Source organism: Panulirus ornatus, chromosome 72, assembly GCF_036320965.1.
Source record: "Panulirus ornatus isolate Po-2019 chromosome 72, ASM3632096v1, whole genome shotgun sequence".
Lineage (NCBI taxonomy): Eukaryota > Metazoa > Arthropoda > Malacostraca > Decapoda > Palinuridae > Panulirus > Panulirus ornatus.
The window spans coordinates 14569278-14594017 of NC_092295.1; the positions used below are offsets into that span (position 1 = coordinate 14569278).

Sequence of the window (24740 nt, forward strand, 5' to 3'; positions counted from 1 at the left end):
TGCTTCTAGCAACTTGCCTCCCACACCATATACTCTTAATACCTTCCATAGAGCATCTCTATTAACTCTATCATATGTCTCCTCCAGATCCATGAATGCCACATACAAATCCATGTTTTTCTAAGTATTTCTCACATACATTCTTCAAAGCAAACACCTGATCCACACATCCTCTACCACTTCTGAAACCACAATGTTCTTCCCCAATCTGATGCTCTGTACATGCCTTCACCCTCTCAATCAATACCCTCCAATATAATATCCCAGGAATACTCAACAAACTTATAAACTCTGTAATTTGAACACTTACCTTTATCCCCTTTGCCTTTGTACAATGGCACTATGCTTGCATTCCTCTTATGTGTACATTTATACACATAAACGCCCATATACATATAAACATATTCATACTTGCTTGTCTTCAGATGAATGTGTTGTTTGCTGAGTGAAGAGTTGCAAAAGGTTGTCTGTGTGTTTCATGATGTGCATAAAAGTAATGGTGTTTGAAAAGAAACAAAAGTACAGATTTTGAAAAGCCCTACTGATGGAGAAGAAAGTGTACTAAACTGTGTTCCAGATACGAGGGGGGGGGGGGGGAGACTAGAGGAGATGACAGAATTTAAGTATTTGGGAGCTATCATGGGCAAATTTAGTGATACGGAAGGAAACAAAGGTGAGAGAAGTCCCCTAACAGAACAATAAATGGTAGAGTTGCAAGTATGGAAGTGAAGAAAGGATTATGGGACAGCATAGTCCTACTGACCCTAACCCATGCAGCCAAAACATGTACATGGGATGAGTCACAGAAGTTAAGAATCCAGGCTCTGGAAGTGAGTTGTTTGTGAGGAATATGAGGTATGACTAGATGGTATGAAGAAAGAAATGAGGCAGTGTATGAAAAATTTGGTATGGTATGAAATGTAAAGAGAATGAGTTGTGAAGTAGTAGGGTGGGTGAAAATATTATTTTGTGGGGGTTTAAGCATGTGGAAAGAATGTAAAACAGGGAGTTCACAAGGAGAGTGTATGATAATAAGATAGCACATGAAAGGAAAACTTCTGGTGAAATAGTAAAATATTGTGAAAGAGTACTGGAGGAATAATGCATGGAATCGTACATCCAAAGGAGGAATAAAAGAAGTTGGATAAGTGGAGACTTGCTGCGGCTAACTCCTTGATGAGAGTTCCTGTAGGGCATAGGCATCAGAGAGATAAAGACAGATAGAGTTCCACGATTCTCTAACTTTAATAATTCCCAGACCAAAACACCCTAAATCTGCCACCCTGTTATCAAACATATTCAACAAATCTTCAAAGCACTCAAAACATCTCTTCACCTAATTATTGCCTGCTACCACTTCCCAATATGCTCCTCCCTACAACCAATGTTCCCACTTATTCTCTTTTCTCTAATTTGAACCATCCATACACAGTATCTTATTCTCTTTGGACTTTCCTAGTACTCTTTCACTCCTGCTCTAATAAGTCCTCTTTTTCAGCCCCTGCACCTTCCTCTTGACCTCCTGCTGCTTTATCCTGTACATTTTCCCTGCCCATGCACTCTGTCCCAGGACTGAACTCATGAAACTATCTTTATAAAGAAATGCAAGACACCTCAAGCAACTGCAGTAAATATCCTTTAAATTTTGGCATCATTCCCAAGAGTTTGAAACTTACCTACATTGCCCCACTCCACCAAGGTGGAAGCAAATCAATCCCCCCCAAAAAAACAGAATTAGTATCACTTTGCACATTACACAAAAATCTTTGAAAGAGTCCTAAGAGTCAAACTGACTGAATTTATGGAAGCTAACAAGCTACATAACCCAGGTCAACAATGCTTTAGGGTGAGAAAATCTTGCCTCTCAAAGTTGTCTGACCAATGATAGGATTGTTGAAACTATAAAACAAAGAAAATGCTGATATGATTTAAGCAGAATTTGTCAAAAGTATTTGGCAAATGCAATAACAGTCATACAACATAAAATGTGAACGATGGGAAAAACTGGAAAAATAGATGGATATGCAATTTTTCACCAAATATATCACATGTACCTGTAAACCATGTCATCTCCAGTGCAGTGATCCAGAGTAACACGCTCTGTCCCCCAAGACAATGTACTTGCAAGCCTCCTGTTCTGACAATGATGGAATCGCAAGCCAATTTTTCATGTCGTCCTTTGCATGTGATATAAGAGTATGAAAATCACATAAAAAAAAAAGATGCTGAAAGACTACAAAGAGATATACATGACATCTTTAACTAGGCACCCCAGAACAACTCACTTTTCAATAGATGTAAATTTAATTTCCTCCAGTATGGAGGAAAAAAATTAACACTGGTCAGACACTGTCGCTACCATAAATCAGTTGAAATGAGAAGCCTTGGAGTAACATAATGTCTTATGACCTAACTTCCAGTGAACACAATAAAACAATGGTTGTCTTAAACAGAAGGATGTCGGCTGGATACTGCAGACCTTCAAGACAAGAAAAACCAATAATTATATTATCACTCAAGGTACTAAATCTCTCACAAATTTAACACTGTTGTATCCTACTATGTAAAGCAAGGAAAACTGCAGACTTATAAAGTGTCCACAGGCCTTTTGTAGCCAATAACGATGTGGTAAAGGAACTAAATTACTGGGAATGACAAATTTAGTCTATACTCCCAAGAGGGCAGATGAGAAACATATTATCTATACCTAAAACAACCTGGAAGATATGGTTCCTAGCAAAAATCCAGAATGAACATCCTGCTGGAACAAGAGGTATGGAATAATTTGTAAAATACTGACTCTGAAATCCATAGGAGCAATATGCACAAAAAGAGAGAGCTTCAAAAAATCTGGGGCCCAAGACTCTTCAACACCCTTCCATCTACCATCAGAAACAGCATGGAATATATGGTAGATAAGTTAAACACTGTGTCAGACAAGTATCTACAAAGTGTACCAGACCAGTCAGGATGTCAGGGATAAGTGGGCATGAGGGATGTGACTTCCAACAACTTAGAAACCAACAACCAATTCTAATAGCCTGGGCCTGGCCCATGCTGTAAGAGTGAAGACCCCCAAGGACACCAAGAGGTATCCTCTCTCACCTGCCACCTCATGTGTGCAGTTCATCTCTCTCATACATGCCAGCATTGCTACCCTTAATACCTCCCATTCCTAACCCACTCCTCTAAATTAATTTATTCTCACCTTTGCCATTCTATTCAATATATAATAAATACCGCCATCATTTCAACGTACTTGATTTCCCATCCTTAGATCATGAAATCGCATATTTCACTATATTCAACCAAACCCTAAAAAGTACATCCCACAAGGACATAGCAAATACAATTCATACTTTTCTCCAAAAAATCATCCAAAAATCAAACACCTCATAATGCAAAAAAAAAAAAAAAACACACAAAAACACTTTCAACAAAATTTAGAGAACAAATCCAAACTATAACACCATTACTAACCAAATGACAGAAAGAAAAACTGAAAGCTGGTACCCTGAACCACAGCATCTCATCTTTGCAATTTATAGAAGATCCACACTTATTGCACCAATCCAGCCACCACTCATGAAGATTCCTAACACATTCCAAAGAAATCCCTTCTAAAAACACAAAACCATGCTCATGAGACAATGAAATTAGCCACATATGAACACTATCCCTAAAAGTGTCATGAAAAAAATCCACAAAATGCAGCCACAAACATACCCACCCACCCTTTACTCTTACTAACACAAGCAAAGCATTTAAAATCACAAAATTTTGTACTATAGACCATGACAACATATCAAACTTTTTAATTAGACATTTTGGCCTTTTTTAATCGAAGCACTTACAAATATCTTCAACAACGCCTAACTACACAACAAAATCCCTATAATCTGGAAACCTGCCAAAAGAATACCAAAACTAAAACCCTCCAAGCCACCCAACTTCAACGTTTATATCACTTCTATTTTCAGTATCCAAACTATGAAAAAATGATCCACAACAGAATTTCAAAAAAATCCCACTCACCCAAACAGCATGACTTTAGACACAAACGCTCAACCATCACACGACACACAGACCTCATACAGTATACCCTTGATGGCTTCAGCCAACAACAGCACCTTCCCCCACATAGTACTACTGGCAACAGACATAAAAAAAAACATCAAAAATATCCTGACACATCCTAAAGCTATTTCATGGCTGCCTAAATTCAATATACCATTCTTTATTCATCTACTTACTCAGATACCAGACATGAAATTGGCCAATTTCATAACCTTGCTTTTATTCATAATTGCTATCAACTTTCTCCTTTCACACACTTTCCCAAACTCAGACACCAACTTCTGCAGTTTCTTACTCAAAACAATGCTATTCATCGGCAAATAACTGTTCGAACTCCAAAGTCCACCCATCCTTTACTCTATACTAGTTCAAAAACCTTTGCATTTATTTGTACATGTATATACAACTACATAAAACGCAGGAGACAGCGACAAAGTACTATATATATATATATATATATATATATATATATATTATATATATATATATATATATATATATATATATATATATATATATGAAACATTTAAAATCAAATGCAATGGCCTTAGAGAGGACAAGTATTCACACTGTATATACTTACACAGGTTAAGTCAGTATCCCACTCAAACCCAAAGGAAAAATAACAGTTGGGTTGCTTATAAGCAAACTACCTTTCCTAGGATTCGAATCTGGACAGGCCCTTGCCTACCTGAAATGATTCACATCTAAATTTTGGGATAACAGCTATTAAAAGCTATAATACAACCAGAAAATACTTGATCTATATCAAATGTAATCAACATACATGATGCACCAGCATTCCCAATTGCATGATTTCTGAACAAATACTTCCATAACCCTACAAAATCTAATGAAATCTTTTTCAGCAGGAACACAAAAAAAAAAAAAAAATGAAAGTAGACATGTCAAGAATTTGGTACTGGCTGAACACTCAGACTGGCATGGTTCAACACATTCAAAGTTAGATGAAGTACACAGACAGAGATGCACGTGGGCCCACCCCAATGCAATCCCGAGCAGTCCTTGAACACAACACAAGCATTGCAAAATCACTCAATATCAAGACATAATGCCGAGGTAACATAAACTTTACCATATCATACACGACCATGCATTATATTACATTACTATAGGTAATATGGTAAGCGTACATTCACATAACCAACTAAACAAAATATGAATTAGATGATATGGTCACCAGTAAACACAGCACTACAGAGCCACTACACAATGCACGTTTCCTAACAATGTGCCACGCATGTTCCATCGTGCTCCTCACGCATCTCGCCTCCCATCTCAATCAACACATGGTTTCGACTCACGCCAATCCTTGTCTGAATAAATGCTTACGTTAACTTCAATAAAGTTTAGAGATATCAAATGCTTTTAATAGTACACGTTTAGCAGGTCATGTGAGCAAACATGGCTGCCTCAACCATGACAACGTCGAGATGCACAATAACAACGTACATATTTCTATTGAATAAGTATATCATTATAGACTTTTGATGCACTAATTCTTTTCTCAGGACTCTCGTGATATAGAACGAATGTCAGACATCTACGAAATAGTATGAGTTTAAGTAATAAATTACTTAACATGAAGAGGTGTTTCCCAAGGCCGAGAAGCATCAGTCAAGTACATTACTATAAAAGGATACACTTGTAATCGCTGGCCCATATCCTGGATTAAATTTGCACCTTGCTGACGATACGATAATTCTTTTTCTGCGTCGATTCCACATCTTCTGCTGGGTGAATTGTTTAATTCTTCCCTGGTAAAATACCATCTCTCCTCCGCCGCCATGAGCACAACACCGGACTGTTGTGACGTCACGCCGGAAACTCTATAGTTCCAATAACTTTCCATTCCGAATTTTGGTTGAACAATATTATTTCTCATATATCTTATTATCATGACGTATTTATTTCAAATTACTTATGATTATTATGCTTTTCTATTTTTTTATGTCATGTATGATATATTTTGATTGTATTACGTGCCAGGATTAGATTTAAAAGTTTATTGCTTTTTACAGTTATTATAAGTTCTTCCCATACTTTTTATTGGGAAAAAACATTAATGTTTTTCACAAGTATTATTTGATAAAATTCAAATAAGCATAAATTATTCATTTTATTTCCATTAATATCATTTGATATCTATGCGGTAACATAAAAATATAGATTGTTGTATGACTTTTAGAATATTATGATACCACAGTTTGACATCACGGAAACGGTGTTCCTGGAAAGAATTGCGACAGTTTACGGTGAATGTTGATAGTGTTAGGTGTGTTTACCGTGACTCCAGCTGGAGCTCAAGTCTCGGGTTGATGAACATCATTGTCAGTTAACAGTGATGCAATAGAACACGTTGTCAATATACTTTAGTGAAAGCATAGTGAGAAGCACTCACAAGAAATGAAAAATTATATCAGAATGGAGTTGGTAGGAATTCATGGCTTCTCTCAGGAGCTGATTACTTGAGTAAAGTTACGTTACCATATCAGGCATCTCCCAAATAACGTAACTTAATACGAAAGGTAGGTAAAAATTGTTTCAGAAAGGTGTTAGTATAGTACTGTTACTGTGTCGAATTGTTCTGCAGTATAATGGTAAAAGGCTCTCTGGGAAGGGCAAATGATATAAGCATTTGTAGGATAAGTTGGGAAAAGGATCCACTCGGGTGAATACCTGCCACAAGATGCAGTTGAATTACTGGGATTGGAATACTTTGGTGAATTTATTAGTACGCACCATAGACTGTGTAATAGTTTGCGACATAACGAAGCTGTCTGGGAAGTTGTTAGTTTTGTTTGCATCAACAGTTCTGTGTGTTAGAGACTCGACCTGAGAGTGGCAGGGCATGATATAGAAAAGTTTACTGAACTAGTAAGATGGAAATAGTTGAACGGCATAAAGCTCCACATTCAATACCTTTATATCCAGTAGACAACTGACCCAAGTCCTATACCTTTATGATCAGATCTGTGTTGTGAGTCCTGGTGTAAGTGCTCCAAAAGTCATGGACCTCATTTGAGACATCTTTTGCCATCATGTCCTTAATGTGAGTGCATCTTGAACAAGGAAACTCCATTAGGGCACCATACACCATATATTGAGGCCCTTGAGAACGTCCAAAGAAGAGCCACTCTGCTGCCATAATTGAGACACTAATCGTATCCAGAAAGATTAAAGACATTGCAATTACCAGCTCAAGACTGCAGTGAGAGAGCATGTGATTGAAGAATTTAATATTACAAGTTGTGCATATGATGCTGATATTCCCAGTATTTTGCAACTGCCGTCAGTCAGTCTACTGAGAGGGAAATCGATCATATTATGGTTAGCTTGGTAAAATGATGGAATATGGATGTGCATTTTCTAGATAGAATTTTATGAAATTGTTAGCCATTAATTCCTTACAATTTAATGAAATTAATATGCAATGAATCCTTACGCTGTGTAGAGGGTAAAGTTGTTGAAGACATACATGCAGGAAAAATTGATGATGACAATTTTGGTACTAATTGAATCCTTGGAATGTGTAGAGTACATGCTAGTGTGTGGCATTTTAGGTGTAGCATCTCAAACTATGCTAGTTTTATGTTTTCGTACCATGGCAGGGTTTTGAAATATTGGGGTAAAAACACTCAATCGACAGTTGAGTGTGCATAATTCATTTGTAACACTTTTGTTTAAATCTAGCCAGTATTGAATGAACAGGAGGGACACCTATGGCATACCTGGTGCTTTCTTTGGGATTCTTCACCCCTACAGCCCTGGCTGTTTTATTGGGTTGTTGGTCAACTAAGGTGTTGGAAGATGTTACCTTTAGGCCTATGTAGCCCCCATAACTTGGCTTGTCTGGTACACTTTGTGGTACTTGTTTGGTACACTCTTAAAATTTTGTGCTGTGCATTTCATTGTTTCTTATGGTAGCTGGCAAGGTACTGTAGAGTCACCAACCCAGATATTTAAGGTGTTCTCTCTCTTTTTGTATGTCGTACCTTTGGACTTCCATGCTACGCTTTTCATGGTAGTACGTTACTATTTCTAAATGGAAGTTGGCAACCATACATCCTAGGATTTTCCATGTGTAGACAATGATATATCCCTTTCCCATATGTACTCCAGGGAATATAGCTTCAGAGATTTCAACTGTTCCCAGTAATTTAAGTCCCTTACCATATGGTATCCCAAGGACATTAGTAAAATGAAACTTATCAGCCTCCTAGACATCATTTACAATAGCTCAAAGAAGTGCAAGACCTCGCTAGAACTCACCTTTATAGGCTCCTTCAAGGCTTTTGACTTGGTCAACCATAGCATCATAAAGAAAGTCATTTACCTTGGACAACTGGGGTGTCTCGTCTCATGACTGGCTGACTTCCTGAGCGCAATATGCCACCTCCACCTTACCATCCCTCACCCACAGGGTCTCACAGGGCACCATTGTGGGGCTGCTTTGCTTCCCTATCCTTATCAGTGAAACCCTGAAGAACACAAACAGAAGCTGGAAGTATGTAGACAACTTCACTTTTGGCACCATTATCAACTAGAACTTTCCTTACTTCACCTTCCCTCTAAGATATTGACATCAACATTGTCACCATCAGTCACATCAAGAGTGTGATGATGCATATCAACTTAAGCTCAGACAACATCCTGTTCCATGAGGTCTTTCAGTAAGTCAGAAACTTCAAACTTCTCTGTGTCACTTTTGATAATAGTTTAAACTGGATTAATCATGTCATCTCCCCGTAAGTCATCATCCTGGCTAACCTTCACCAATGAATATCATCATGTGTCCCATCATTTGAGTTCAGGAATGTGGTATCATCATTATACTTAAGTTCACCTATGCATTCCCAGCCTGATCCTCCCCCCTTACAGCTACATAGAGGGACCAGCTAGAAAGTGCAGAAAAGAGCATGTAGAATTATCATGGGTCCTCCTTTCACCATCTCTTAAGGGGCCCTCATCTTGCTGAACTTGTCCCCCCTCTCTGACAAACACTGGCATCTCAGTCAGCAGTTTGTTAATAAACTGCTGACATACTCCCCATCACTGAGACCTCTTGTGTTCCAACTCCATGGACTTCTGTCTCTCCACATTTAGTCTGTACCAATCAGAGCTCGGTTAAAGAGATATAAGAACAGTCATATACCTTCCATTGTGAATATCTCATACAGTCCTGAATAAATGCGTGGATATGCAGATAAACAGCTTAGTTTTCTCTTAAGCTATGTGGTATGTCATCTACCATATTACTTCAACTGTTCATCACTTAATGTTGAACTAATTATCACTTAGGTGCATAATGTATGAACCATAGTATTTACACTGTAAAACTTACTTTGTTACTGCCACTAAAACTTTGTAGATGTACCTTACTCATTTGCTTGTCCAAAGCTTGGATATGATATCCAACCCTTCCTCCTGCCCCAACCATTTCTTTGTAAGCCTCACCACTACCTCCATCTTCCTTACTGTATGATGAACTATTAAACAAAACATACACAATTATTTTTGGTGTGACAGGTTTCATCATGGTCATCTTCCACCATGTGACAGGTTTTATCATGGTCATCACCCACCAGTAACTCCGCACACCCTTTTGCAGAATGGTGATGCTCTACCACCCACCAGTAACCACAATCTATAGCCCATTTATGATAAGTATTACTGCTATGATCTTCCAGTTCTGTATTATCTGGAATATTTTAACTGCATATTTTAGGAGCAGCTGAGTGATTGTGTCTGCAGCTTTGATGTATGAGACCAGGTATTTGTGAGGGGGTGATTTGAATCAGATGGTAAGTAATGTACATTAGACAGTTCAGAGTTTAATTAGGATGCATGGATTATTCAGTGGTATGAATGGAAATGGGGAAAAGCTTGTGGAGTTGTGTGCTGAATAAAGACATGATTGGGATCATTACAACATCCAAGAAAATTGTGTTGACATCATCACAACAGTGTAAGTTGTGTTGTCATCCTTACAAAAGCTAAAAAAACATGGATGGCCATCATTACAGTAAAAATATAATGTGTGTTTATGTCATTGAAACAGCCATTGAGCTCATATTGGCCTCAACATAACAGCCAAAGAGCTTGTGTAGACACCATTACAACTGATAAAGCCCCCTTACGTTGATATCATTACAAGAGCCAAAGACCATGGGTTGGCATTATTACAACAGCAAGAAAACTTTTGTTCACATAAAAGTATTCAAAGAACTTGTGTTAACATCATTACAACAGCCAAAGAGCATGTGCAGACATCATTACTTCAGCGAAAGAATTTGTTCCTGAACATCTTTAAACACTGTGAAACAGCATGTGTTAACATCATTACAAGAGCCAAAGAACATGTGTGTTAGCAACACTTCAAGAGCTAGACAACCCTTTTTGATATAACAACAGTCAAAGAAGTTGTGTTAACATCATTACAGTAATTAAAGAACATTTGTTTTGACATCAAAACACCCAAAGAACTTGTCTTGAAATCATTTCAACAGCCAAAGCTTTTCTACGTTGACATTATTACAACAGCCAAAAAACTTGTTTGTTGACATTATTACAACAGCCAAAGAACATTGGAGGTGGCAATGAAGTATATTGAATATAGATAGATAATGTATTATTTTTTGCCCGGTTCATTAAATCCGGAACCTGTTACATCGGTGTCCATGAATCAAGGGTTAACTGCATTTTCATAAGGTCTCATCTGTTAGTCTTTGTGTGATAGACTCATCAGAAATTAAAGGGAAAGATGAAGGTTTTGTAAAATGATATGAGAAATAGGTTGTCTGAAGTGTCTGTTTTTCTGATAATCTATAAGGACATGTTCATTGGTAATACTGAAATTGCAGATCATCAAATGCAGAATATGTCTTCACAAAGTAACCATACATTCAAACAAAATATGACTAATACTCAGTCAACAAAGAACTGACTCAATATGGCTGTTCCTCTTGAATGTGAAAGGCTTTTTTTTTTCTTTTTTTCAATAACTTTATGTCATGGTAACTTTATTCTATTTGGGTTTTCTGGTTATACCTGGTATACAGTTTACATCTAACATTTTCTTAAGTTGCCGATGATATTAACAGGTAAAACTCTTTTGCATTGTAGTTACCTTGAAGTAAACTTACAGGAGTAAAGTTACCTTGAAGTAAACTAAAGTACAGGGGAAGACCAAACTGGAGATGGAAGGATGGAGTGAAATTTTTTTTAGTGATTGGAACCTGAACAGGCGTGAGGTTTAAAGGATTGGATGGGTTACAACAAATTGGAAAAGTGTGGTATACAGTGATTGCCATGCTGTCAGTTCTTTGAACCACAGCATGTGAAGTGGCCAGGGGAATCCACAGAAAGGGGGCCCTGGTTTCAGTGCATTTCACATGACAGAGAATATTTGTGAGCAAATGCAGCCCTTCTTTGTCTGTTCCTGGTACAACCTTGTTCATCCAGGAAACTGCAAACAAATATGAGAAAGATCTTTTCATATCAGTTTTCCCTTATTAGATTTGCCTATTATTCAAGTAAGCTGTGATTTCTCTGGAGTAACTGACCACTCAGCCAGTCATTTGATGAATCTATTCAAGAGAACGTGGATATATTCTTGATTCATTGTAAACAGTTTTCTAGTGCCATATAAATTGCACAAAGCAGTCAGTTAAATTGAGGCACGTCAGTAACAAGTTTATCTTGTCATATTAGCATTGCTAAATCCATGGTACTTGTAGATAAAGGTTATAGATTTTATATATTATGCACAAGATGATTTTTTTATGTTTACCATGTGTTATTTAATTTCAGACTCTATTAGGACATAAGAGAATAAATAAGAGTCATCTGTCAAGATGTCTGTTCGTAGTGGGCGTGTAGTGAAGACAGTGAGGACTCTCACCAGACCAACTCATGAAGCAGCTTGTGCATATTCCACTTACAACTGCACACTGGTATGTTCCTTGCCTTAAGATGTATAGTTTCAGGGGATAATGATACAGCCATCATCTGGTAGAAGTAAACTTCACAGGTTAAGGGGCCTGTTAGGCTCCCTTACCTCAAAGTAAAGGTGCCTTAAGGCAGATTCAAGTAGTTTTCTTGTGATGAGTTCCTTTATGCTGTGCTTAAGTTCTATGCATTGTACCACAATCTTTGAAATCTTAATGGTCTAGATTGGTTTCCAGAATGAATATTGTTGCATTTTGGAGAGGGGATGAAGTAAATTTTATAGTTCTAAAATTTATTCTTTTTGGTTTATTTCAAAATACCACATTTCAACACTATTTTATTTATTATACTTTGTTGCTGTCTCCTGCATTAGTGAGATAGCGGAAGGAAACAGACTGAAGAATGACCCAACCCACTCACATACACATGTATATGCATACACGTCCACACATGCTCAGATACATACCTATACATTTCATCATATACATATATATACATATCCAGACATACATATATACACACGTTCATAATTCATGCTTGCTGCCTTTATTCATTCCCGTTGCTGCCCCGCCACTCATGAAATGACACCCCCTCCCACTGCACTCGTGCGAGGTAGCGCTAGGAAAAGACAACAAAGGCCACATTCATTCACACTCAGTCTCTAGCTGTCATGTATAATGCACCGAAACCACAGCTCCCTTTCCACATACAGTCCCCACAAAACTTTCCATGGTTTACCCCAGACGCTTCACATGCCTTGGTTCAATCCATTGACAGCACGTCGACCCCGTTGACCAATTCACTCTATTCCTTGCATGCCTTTCACCCTCCTGCATGTTCAGGCCCTGATCGCTCAAAATCTTTTTCAGTCCATCCTTCCACCTCCAATTTGGTCTCCCACTTCTCGTTCCCTCCACCTCTGATACATATATCCTCTTTCTCAATCTTTCCTCACTCATTCTCTCCATGTGACCAAACCACCTCAATACACCATCTTCTCCTTTCTCAAACACACACTCTTTATTACCACACATCTCTCTTATCCTTTCATTACTTCCTCGATCAAACCACCTCACACCACTCATTATCCTTTCATTACTTCCTCGATCAAACCACCTCACACCACTCATTGTCCTCAAACATCTCATTTCCAACACATCCACCCTCCTCCACACAATCCTATCTATAGCCCACACCTCGCAACCATATACCATTGTTGGAACCACTATTCCTTCAAACATACCCATTTTTGCTTTCCGAGATAGTGTTCTCGCCTTCCACACATTCATCATGCTCCTTAACCCCCCCATAACTCACTTCTGCTTGCATGGTTCCATCCGCTGCCAAATCCATTCCCAGATATCTAAAACACTTCACTTCCTCCACTTTTCTCCATTCAAACTTACCTCCCAGTTGACTTGTCCCACACCCCTACTGTACCTAATAGCCTTGTTCTTATTCACATTTACTCTCAGCTATCTTCTTTCACACACTTTACCAAACTCTGTCACCAACTTCTGCAGTTCCTCACCCTAATCAGCCACCAGCGCTTTATCATCAGTGAACAACAACTGACTCACTTCCCAAGCCCTCTGATCCTTAACAGACTGCATACTTGCCCCTCTCTCCCAAAATCTTGCATTCATCTCCCTAACAACCCCATCCATAAACAAATAAACAACCATGAGGACATCATGCACCCCTGCTGCAAACCAGCTTTCACTGGGAACCAATCACTTTCCTCTTCCTACTCGTACACATGCCCTACATCCTCGATAAAAAATTTTTACTGCTTCTTGCAACTTGCCTCCCACACCATATACTCCTAATACCTTCTATGGAGCATCTCCATCAACTGTATAACAACAGAAACCTTATTAATTTTTTATTATACTTTGTTGCTGTCTCCTGCGTCAGTGAGGTAGCGCAAGGAAACAGACGAAAGAATGGCCCAACCCACCCACATACACATGTATATACGTCCACACATACCTATTTACGTCCACACATACCTATACATTTCAACGCTTACATATATAAACATACACAGACTCATGCATATATACATCTTTTTCTTTTTTCGTACTATTCGCCATTTCCCGCGATAGCGAGGTAGCATTAAGAACAGAGGACTGGGCCTATGAGGGAATATCCTCACCTGGCCCCCTTCTCTGTTCCTTCTTTTGGAAAATTGAAAAAAACGAGAGGGGAGGATTTCCAGCCACCCGCATATATACATGTGTGCATAATTCATACTTGCTGCCTTTATTCATTCCCATTGCCACCCCGCCACACATGTAAAGACAAGTTAAAAGAGTTGGTGTGAGAGGACGACCACTTGTGACATGGAAATAGAGTGGAAGAGTACTGCAGGGGAGGGGGGAGAGAGAGAGAGAGAGAGAGAGAGAGAGAGAGAGAGAGAGAGAGATGGTGGTGGAATGTGTGAAATGGTGTTTTTAAGGGATGCATGTAAGGACAGGGATAAGTGAAGACTCTTTGGCATGGCCATCCCTTTATGGGAGTTTATGGAGGGAACAGATTTCAAAGATATAAATAGATAGGTATTCTGATATTAACAGTTTGACAGATTGTCTCCTTAGCTGTTCTCCTAATTTTAGGATTGGCAACAGGTAAGGGGTGATGTCAACTCCCAAGGGCAGCTTCCATACAGAATCCTGAAGCTTACTTCTTGGTAGATAATATCATATTGCATCCTTTCATTTTGTTACATCTTCATTACTGTACCTTTGCTTAGGATTAATTTCATGAAACCAATTTTGGAGTTTGAGATCCCTTTGTATGCTGATGCAATCCTCCTTACCTTTCATTTCCCTGTTGACCTTTGCATCATATGCCCATGTTCAGGTAGGAATCCATAACATTAGGTAAGTCATTCACATATAAGAAGAATAATAGTCACAGAGCCAAACCAAGTGGCACTCCTGGTCACCACAGCCCATTTGGAAAAAACTACATTAAGATGCATCCCATGTTCCATCCCTCTGAGATAATCTGTCGAAGGAGTTTCCCCCATATTCCTACTCGGTGATAGGGCTTCTTGATAAGTCTCCCATGCAGTACATTGTTAAATGCTTTCTGCCAGTCCAGATACAAACAATCTACCCAGCCTGCTGTTTTGTTTAGGACTGAGCTTACTTGGTTGTGAGACTTTAGAGGAGTGTTGCTCATGACCACCTCTCCATAAAAGCATGCTGTCTCATTTATATAATTTTTCCTCCTTAGAAGGTCATCTTTATACTTTTTGATAATCTTTTCCAGAACCTTACACTCCACACTCATGACAAAGATTGGACTTTTGTATTCCCTTGGCACTTTTCTTGTGTAGTAATGGATTGTTGTCTTTAACAGCATTGTTATTTATTCATTCCTCTCTTTCAGACAAGACTGGATGGATTTGAATACTGCAGCCGGCACATTCTAGAAGACAAAGGGGCCCCGTTTCGTCAGTGTAACTATATATTTACCAGTACAGGGAAACGATGCCTCCGACCAGCTCCAACCAGTGACAGGAAAGAGGGGTGAGCTAACATGAGCAGTCACTTTTTAAGGGTGAATGTGACATTATTGTTGATATTCATAATCATAATCATAATCATAATCCTTGGTTTCACTGAGTTATTTCTTGATTTATTTGAAGGTTTTCCATGTAGGATAGCATTTTGGCACATGATTGCCAGCTGATGTACACAATCAGCTGTGGTAGGTAGTAGTTCGTAGACAGCCAACACCTAGGGAGGTAATTTATCTGTCATACCTGCCTGGTTATAAGGAGGGTTAGCAACTGCTGTGTAGCGAGGCAGCACTTCAGTGGTTGTCAGGTTGTACTCTCTGACCCAGGTAGCTGTATTTTGTTTCTGCCTCTCCTTCTTGTGGGGAACTGGCATTCTGTCCAAAAACATAAAAACTCCATGTCAGTACTTGACTCTCACAGCTTATTCTTTGATGCTAGATTTTCATACTATGAGCACTATGCTATGGCCCAGCCTTTTGGCAAAATGGTAGGAGTACTAGATAAAAGTAGTTGGAAAAACATGTAGGTTGAAGCATTAGGTTAGAATAGTAGTTTGGAACATTAGGCAGGTGCAGTAGTTAAAAGTCATCAAGAGTATTAGGTAGGAGCCTCTGCAAACTGTGCTAGTGTTGCTCTCTACCAGTGACTTGTTAAGGGTGAGGCTCTAAAGGCTAAGAAGCAGCTGTAGAGCTTACTTGTTTGGGAAACTATTGCTGTGGCCATCACAGAGTGAGTTCCAGGAGGAAACAGGCATCATAGATATAGGTAGATTTTTTTCATACATATTCACCATTTCCCATGTCAGCGAGGGAGTGTTAAGAACAGAGGACTGAGCCTTTGAGGGAATATCCTCACTTATCATCCTTCTCTGTTTCTTCCTTTGGAAAATTAAAAACAGATGGGGAAGATTTCCAGCCCCCCGCTCCCTCCCCTTTTAGTTGCCTTCTACAGCACGCAGGAAATATGTGGGAAGTGTTCTTTCTCCCCCATCCCCAGGGATAGATAGATAGATAGATAGATTGCTGATAGATAGATAGATTGCTAACTGATTTTATTTGTAAGCCAAATAGCATCTTGTGGTAGATTTTCAGTAAAGTTGTGTGTCAGAATTATGACATGAGTTTAGGAGGTGAAGCTCCTGCAGTAGAAAGCTCATCAACTGGGGAAAAGTTGAATTTCGGTGCCTTGAGGGGATACTGTAGTTTTCTCGAGTATCCAAATCTGATTACATACTCATAAAAGTATCTATTCTAATGGCATCCCCCCCTCCAGCAGCCCCTTTTAAGCATAGATACTGGCACCTGAAAATAGCTGACTGGAATAATTTGCACAACTTCTTTTCTGACTTTGCTTGGATGAATTACTGTATCATATGTGGTGATGCCTGTCTCTCCAAATGCACAACTTCTTTTCTGACTTTGCTTGGTTGAATTACTGTATCATATGTAATGATGCCTGTCTCTGCCAAGTGCATAGCAGAGGTTATTCTTGTGAAAATGGAAGTATTCATCCGTCTTCCTCTAGGACAACCTCTCCATTCAATCCATGGTTCAACCATTCCTGTTCTGAGGCCATTCAGCTAAGGGATCAGACTTGGAAAAACTCTCCTTCCTCAGGCTCCCATTCAGCTTTTATCACTGCCAGGAATTGCTGCAACCACATTATCTGAGGCAAAGCATTCCTTTATCCGAAGGAAGTGTGATAACCTCTCTTCGTCATCCACTGATAGGCCTTTCTGGTCTCTAGCTAAGGGCACCTCTAACTACTACTGTTGCTCTAACTTTCCATCTCTTTTCCATTCTGATGGTATTATAACTATCTCTCCTGTAGACAAAGCAACTCTGATTCCTGTTTCTCCTCTAACTCCACCTTATGGTCCAGATAGCATCCATCCCCCTGTACTGAAAGTGTGTGTGTCTGAACTTGCACCTGTGCTTGCTCGTCTGTTGTTTCTTTTTGAAAACCAAAACTTTTACTTCTTGGAAGCATGCATTGATACATCGCATCCCTAAGAATGGTGACCATTCTGACCCCTCTAACTACTGTCGTATTGCTTTGACATCTACCATTTCCAAAGTCTTTGAATCCCTCCTCAACTCCCATATCCTTAAACACCTTGAAAATCAGTCTTCTCTCTGATCACCAGTATGGCTTCCATAAGGTGAGATCCACTTGTGATATTCTTTCCTTTCTTACTAATGTCTGGTCATCATCCCTGAAAGATTTTGGGGAGTCATGTGTAGTTGCTCTTGACAAATCTAAGGCTTTTGATGGGTGTGGCATCAGGGTCTCATTTCTAAGCTCCCCTGTTTTGGCTTCTCTCCCTCTCTTTACTTCTTCATATCTAGCTTCCTCTCTGGCCAATGTATCTCAGTGGTTGTTCATGGATCAACCTACCCCCTTTTCTCCATCAATAGCAGTGTCACACGAGGCTCTGTCCTGTCTCCAGCACTTTTTCTCCTTTTTTTCAATGATTTCCTCTCCTCCACAAGTAATCCAATGCACTCATTCACTGATGACTCAACACTGCACTCATCCACATCCTTTAGTTCTAATCCCACTTCTCTCATTCAATCTGCATCTTGTCTTGACTCAGCTTCCTCAATAAACTTGATTTGGACAGGATATCTCAGTGGGTAGACAAAATCTTGGTAAGTTTAATTCCTCCATCCCTTTATCGAAAACTCCTCACATCTCCTGTCTCTTCTTTGACATTTTTGTAATTCCACATCTTGACTCAATGAACGTATTTGGTATTACTGTAACATTCACTCTTTATTGGAAACCCCTTATTACAGGAATAGCCTCTAAGAGACTCGGTGTCCTATTTAGATGCTGAAACTTCTCTTCTGAACAGTTGCTCCGTCTATACAAGGGATTGATTTATTCTTTGTGTGGAATACTGCATCCTTACTTGACAGAGTTGAGTTGAAAGCTATCCGCCTTATAAACTCCCAGGCTAAATTCCAAGCTTCACCCCCATGTCTTGCACCTCAGTGTTGGTTCACTTTCCCACTTCTAAAAGTATTGCTATGGTTTTTACTCCAAAGAGCTGGCTGTTTGTGTGCCCACACCACAAGCTAGACGACACAATACTTGGCAAGCTGCTGCATCCCACGATTATTGTTTAGCCATCAGCAACTCAAGGGTGGGCTATTTTGACAACTACTTTCCCTACACTTTGAAGCTTTGGAACTCTACTTTCTCATGTCTTTCCCAATAACTCTTGACTATTTCAAAAGACACATTTTTAACTTTCTCAGAAATTTGTAAGTACTTTCCCTTGTCTTTTCTTTTTCCATTTGATAATTCTCTATATTTCAATAAGGGCTTGGCCTTCATGTGGACTTTTGTCCATGACTGGAGCCTTAAACGTATTAAGAAAAATTAAATTGCACTAAAATTTTATATTTTCGGAAGCCTCCAAAATCCCTGCTGCCTCTGCCCTCTGCTGATGGCCTGTCAAGGGTGAGACTAGAGGGTAAAAAGCAGTGCTGGAATCTATCTGTTACGTGTGCCTGAGAATAAAAGGGACTAGCAATTGAGAGTAAAATGAGGGAGTGTGTTATGAAATTGAGAATTTATAGTTTGGATGTTCTGGGGATTAGGGGAAACCCATATCTGTGGGCAGGTTGCATGAAGTAGAAATGGAAATTATTAATGCAAGCTGTGGGAGGGTGTAGAAGGAGTGGTACGGTTGGGAATGAATGAAAATCATTAAGGAAGAGAGTATAAAAGGGTGTTATAGAGCATGGACGAATGGATCAAGGATAGTGTGGGTGGAAGGTAAGACTGGAATTGTGATATATGCATGAGTATGTGTATGTTTGCCTTTGAATATGAAAGCTGTGCAAGGTAAGGATGAAATAAAATGTCTTAGGATAATTTGAATATCTGTACAAATGGGTTTGAGAAGTGGTTTTTGTCTTAGGTGGTATGAATGCAAGAGTGGGATGTGATCGTATTGGTAAGCTAGTTGGTAAATTGGGAGTGTCTGGAATAAATTGGAGGTTATCTTGTGGATGTCTGTGCTGACAGGAGTGTATCCTTGCAAATGCCTTTTATGAAGATGATCCACAGACATATGTAGATAAAAAGTGATAGAAGAGCAAAAAGGTTTGATTGAGTGTGTGTTAGTGAATGAAAGATTGTGCCAGATATTGGAGTTCAGATAATTTTTTGGAGATTTTGACCATTTTGCAGTTCTTGAGGAGGTGAGGATTAGATAGAAGTGGAGTTATGCCATAAGGAAGAATTGAAAGGTAAAAGTATTGGCATGCAAGATGATGAATCAGAATGTAAGAAGGGTCACAGAAAGTTTAGATGAAAGTGCAGTAAATTTAGGGATGTAATCATGTTTGAATAAGGTGTTTAGAATGTGCAGAGAAAGACCATTGAAGATTGTAAGATTAGTAGTTGGGTGCAAGGTTGTGAGATATAAGAATAAAAGGGGAAATGCTTTGTAGATTGATGACATTAGAAATGTTGAAAAGAAAAAAGCATGTGGTAGATTGCTCAAAAGAAATGTGCCAATGGAAGTTCAGCAGAGTAGGAGGGAAGAATATATGTAAGTGGAATGTTAAGAAGCTGATAAAGGAGAGCAAAAAAGAGCAGATGAAGATTTTTAAAGAAAGTTGAGTGAAAATTTAATGGAAAACAAGAATTTGTAGTGGAAGGAGATGAAAAGGGAAATAGGTGGATGTTAAAATGTAAATGTGAGAAGTAAGGAAGGGGAGTTGCTTGATTAAAATGAAGTGAAAGGAAGATGGAAAGAGTATTTTATGCATGGGTATGTTTGGTGGAAGGCAAAGGGTGAAGGTGCTTGGGCCTTAACAAAACGGTAAGTTAAATGGATGATAATGAGATTGAAGGTAGAAAAGGTACAGAAAGAGGATGGAATGACAGCTGAAATGTTTAAGGATGGAGGAGAGAGTGTGATATAGTGGATCCATTTTATATGTAATTTAGCATGGAAACAAAAGGTTGCACCTGAGGATTGGGTGAAAGCTGTTATTGTTCCTTCATTCAAACGAAAAGATGCTGTGGATGTAAGTAGTAATTTTAGGCAAAAGGTGAGGAAAGTGGTTGAGGAATGTGATGTATTTAGGGAAGCATTGATGGCATGTGCAAGAGATGCATATGGCAAGAGAAAGGTGGGACATGGGCAGATTAGAAAGGGTAGTGAGTGGTGGGATGAAGAAGTAAAGTTGTTTGTGAAAGAGAGAAGTTACAGGAGAGGGATATTATCATCTATACCCAGAAAAAAAAAATCCTAGAAAGCATGGTTCCAAGATTACACTTTGTAAGATATTTCTGACATCCAAAGGTATGATATTCATAAAAAGAGAACACTTTAAACATCTAAAGCCCACAACTTCAACACCTTCCCTATAATCATCAGAAACATCATAGGATGCACATAGGCCCATCCTTCACCATCTACCAAGAGGTCATCTCACTGAACCTTACCACCTACTCCAGCCAACACTAGCAGCTTACATGACTGGTGAGGGTGTTCCCTCAAAGGCCCAGTCCTCTGTTCTTGGCGCTACCTCGCTAATGCGGGAAGTGGCGAATAGTTTGAAAGAAAAAGAAAAAGAAATATATATATATAAGATGCTTGTAGCATGAGAAGAGTGGGAGGTGGGCTGTTTAGAAAGGGTAGTGTGTGGTGGGATGAAGAAGTAAGAGTATTGGTGAAAGAGAAGAGAGAGGCATTTGGACGATTTTTGCAGGGAAAAAATGCAATTGAGTGGGAGAAGTATAAAAGAAAGAGACAGGAGGTCAAGAGAAAGGTGCAAGAGGTGAAAAAAAGGGCAAATGAGAGTTGGGGTGAGAGACTATCAGTAAATTTTAGGGAGAATAAAAAGATGTTCTGGAAGGAGGTAAATAGGGTGCGTAAGACAAGGGAGCAAATGGGAACTTCAGTGAAGGGCGTAAATGGGGAGGTGATAACAAGTAGCGGTGATGTGAGAAGGAGATGGAATGAGTATTTTGAAGGTTTGTTGAATGTGTCTGATGACAGAGTGGCAGATATAGGGTGTTTTGGTCGAGGTGGTGTGCAAAGTGAGAGGGTTAGGGAAAATGATTTGGTAAACAGAGAAGAGGTAGTAAAAGCTTTGCGGAAGATGAAAGCCGGCAAGGCAGCAGGTTTGGATGGTATTGCAGTGGAATTTATTAAGAAAGGGGGTGACTGTATTGTTGACTGGTTGGTAAGGTTATTTAATGTATGTATGACTCATGGTGAGGTGCCTGAGGATTGGCGGAATGCGTGCATAGTGCCATTGTACAAAGGCAAAGGGGATAAGAGTGAGTGCTCAAATTACAGAGGTATAAGTTTGTTGAGTATTCCTGGTAAATTATATGGGAGGGTATTGATTGAGAGGGTGAAGGCATGTACAGAGCATCAGATTGGGGAAGAGCAGTGCGGTTTCAGAAGTGGTAGAGGATGTGTGGATCAGGTGTTTGCTTTGAAGAATGTATGTGAGAAATACTTAGAAAAGCAAATGGATTTGTATGTAGCATTTATGGATCTGGAGAAGGCATATGATAGAGTTGATAGAGATGCTCTGTGGAAGGTATTAAGAATATATGGTGTGGGAGGCAAGTTGTTAGAAGCAGTGAAAAGTTTTTATCGAGGATGTAAGGCATGTGTACGTGTAGGAAGAGAGGAAAGTGATTGGTTCTCAGTGAATGTAGGTTTGCGGCAGGGGTGTGTGATGTCTCCATGGTTGTTTAATTTGTTTATGGATGGGGTTGTAAAGGAGGTAAATGCAAGAGTCCTGGAAAGAGGGGCAAGTATGAAGTCTGTTGGGGATGAGAGAGCTTGGGAAGTGAGTCAATTGTTGTTCGCTGATGATACAGCGCTGGTGGCTGATTCATGTGAGAAACTGCAGAAGCTGGTGACTGAGTTTGGTAAAGTGTGTGGAAGAAGAAAGTTGAGAGTAAATGTGAATAAGAGCAAGGTTATTAGGTACAGTAGGGGTGAGGGTCAAGTCAATTGGGAGGTGAGTTTGAATGGAGAAAAACTGGAGGAAGTGAAGTGTTTTAGATATCTGGGAGTGGATCTGTCAGCGGATGGAACCATGGAAGCGGAAGTGGATCATAGGGTGGGGGAGGGGGCGAAAATTTTGGGAGCCTTGAAAAATGTGTGGAAGTCGAGAACATTATCTCGGAAAGCAAAAATGGGTATGTTTGAGGGAATAGTGGTTCCAACAATGCTGTATGGTTGCGAGGCGTGGGCTATGGATAGAGATGTGCGCAGGAGGATGGATGTGCTGGAAATGAGATGTTTGAGGACAATGTGTGGTGTGAGGTGGTTTGATCGAGTAAGTAACGTAAGGGTAAGAGAGATGTGTGGAAATAAAAAGAGCGTGGTTGAGAGAGCAGAAGAGGGTGTTTTGAAATGGTTTGGGCACATGGAGAGAATGAGTGAGGAGAGATTGACCAAGAGGATATATGTGTCGGAGGTGGAGGGAACGAGGAGAAGAGGGAGACCAAATTGGAGGTGGAAAGATGGAGTGAAAAGATTTTGTGTGATCGGGGCCTGAACATGCAGGAGGGTGAAAGGAGGGCAAGAAATAGAGTGAATTGGAGTCATGTGGTATACAGGGGTTGACGTGCTGTCAGTGGATTGAAGCAAGGCATGTGAAGCGTCTGGGGTAAACCATGGAAGCTGTGTAGGTATGTATATTTGCGTGTGTGGACGTGTGTATGTACATGTGTATGGGTGGGGGGGGGTTGGGCCATTTCTTTCGTCTGTTTCCTTGCGCTACCTCGCAAACGCGGGAGACAGCGACAAAGTATAAAAAAAAAAAAAAAAAAAATATATATATATATATATATATATATATATATATATATATATATATATGGGATCCCTGGGGATAGGGGATTAAGAATACTTCCCACGTATTCCCTGCGTGTCGTAGAAGGCGACTAAAAGGGGAGGGAGCGGGGGGCTGGAAATCCTCCCCTCTCGTTTTTTTTTTTTTTTTCCAAAAGAAGGAACAGAGAATTGGGCCAGGTGAGGGTATTCCCTCAAAGGCCCAGTCCTCTGTTCTTAATGCTACCTCGCTAACGCGGGAAATGGCGAATAGTTTAAAAGAAAAAGAAAAGAAATATATATATATGTGTGTGTGTGTGTGTGTATGTATATATATATATATGTGTATTTTTCCCTGGGGATAGGGGAGAAAGAATACTTCCCATGTATTCCCTGCATGTCGTAGAAGGCGACTAAAAGGGGAGGGAGCGGGGGGCTGGAAATCCTCCCCTCTCATTTTTTTTTTAATTTTCCAAAAGAAGGAACAGAGAATTGGGCCAAGTGAGGGTATTCCCTCAAAGGCTCAGTCCTCTGCTCTTAACGCTACCCCGCTAATGCGGGAAATGGCGAATAGTTTGAAAGAAAGATCAATAAATACATTTTTTTTTTTATGCTGTCTCCCGCGTTTGCGAGGTAGCGCAAGGAAACAGACGAAAGAAATGGCCCAACCCACCCCCATACACATGTATATACATACGTCCACACACGCAAATATACATACCTACACAGCTTTCCATGGTTTACCCCAGACGCTTCACATGCCCTGATTCAATCCACTGACAGCACGTCAACCCCGGTATACCACATCGATCCAATTCACTCTATTCCTTGCCCTCCTCTCACCCTCCTGCATGTTCAGGCCCCGATCACACAAAATCTTTTTCACTCCATCTTTCCACCTCCAATTTGGTCTCCCACTTCTCCTCGTTCCCTCCACCTCCGACACATATATCCTCTTGGTCAATCTTTCCTCACTCATTCTCTCCATGTGGCAAACCATTTCAAAACACCCTCTTCTGCTCTCTCAACCACGCTCTTTTTATTTTCACACATCTCTCATCCCTTACGTTACTTACTCGATCAAACCACCTCACACCACACATTGTCCTCAAACATCTCATTTCCAGCACATCCATCCTCCTGCGCACAACTCTATCCATAGCCCACGCCTCGCAACCATACAACATTGTTGGAACCACTATTCCTTCAAACATACCCATTTTTGCTTTCCGAGATAATCTTCTCGACTTCCACACATTCTTCAAGGCTCCCAGGATTTTCGCCCCCTCCCCCACCCTATGATCTACTTCTGCTTCCATGGTTCCATCCACTGAC

General features: G+C 39.8%; 2 protein-coding genes across 4 annotated transcripts in view; one reads left to right on the forward strand and one right to left on the reverse strand.

Moving 5' to 3' along the window:
- CycT (Cyclin T) overlaps positions 1-5923 on the reverse strand; it is a 132363-nt gene extending 126440 nt beyond the window's left edge. Inside the window, exon 1 of one of the 2 annotated variants that reach the window (XM_071660706.1) lies at positions 5742-5923. Coding sequence is in view for 1 of the 2 variants with exons in the window: in XM_071660705.1 (XP_071516806.1) it covers positions 5742-5887 (146 nt within the window). In the remaining variant the exon portion in view is untranslated. The remainder of the gene's footprint in view (positions 1-5741) is intronic. The other variant, XM_071660705.1, reaches the window with a different exon arrangement.
- Positions 5924-6338: 415 nt separating this feature from the next.
- The window catches only part of dgt1 (dim gamma-tubulin 1), a 98576-nt gene continuing 80174 nt past the window's right edge, over positions 6339-24740 (forward strand). For both annotated transcript variants that reach the window (XM_071660732.1, XM_071660734.1), the window contains exons 1-3: positions 6339-6626; positions 11911-12053; positions 15448-15587. In XM_071660732.1, the coding sequence (XP_071516833.1) occupies positions 11955-12053; positions 15448-15587 (239 nt within the window). In that variant the 5' untranslated portion in view covers positions 6339-6626; positions 11911-11954. The remainder of the gene's footprint in view (positions 6627-11910; positions 12054-15447; positions 15588-24740) is intronic.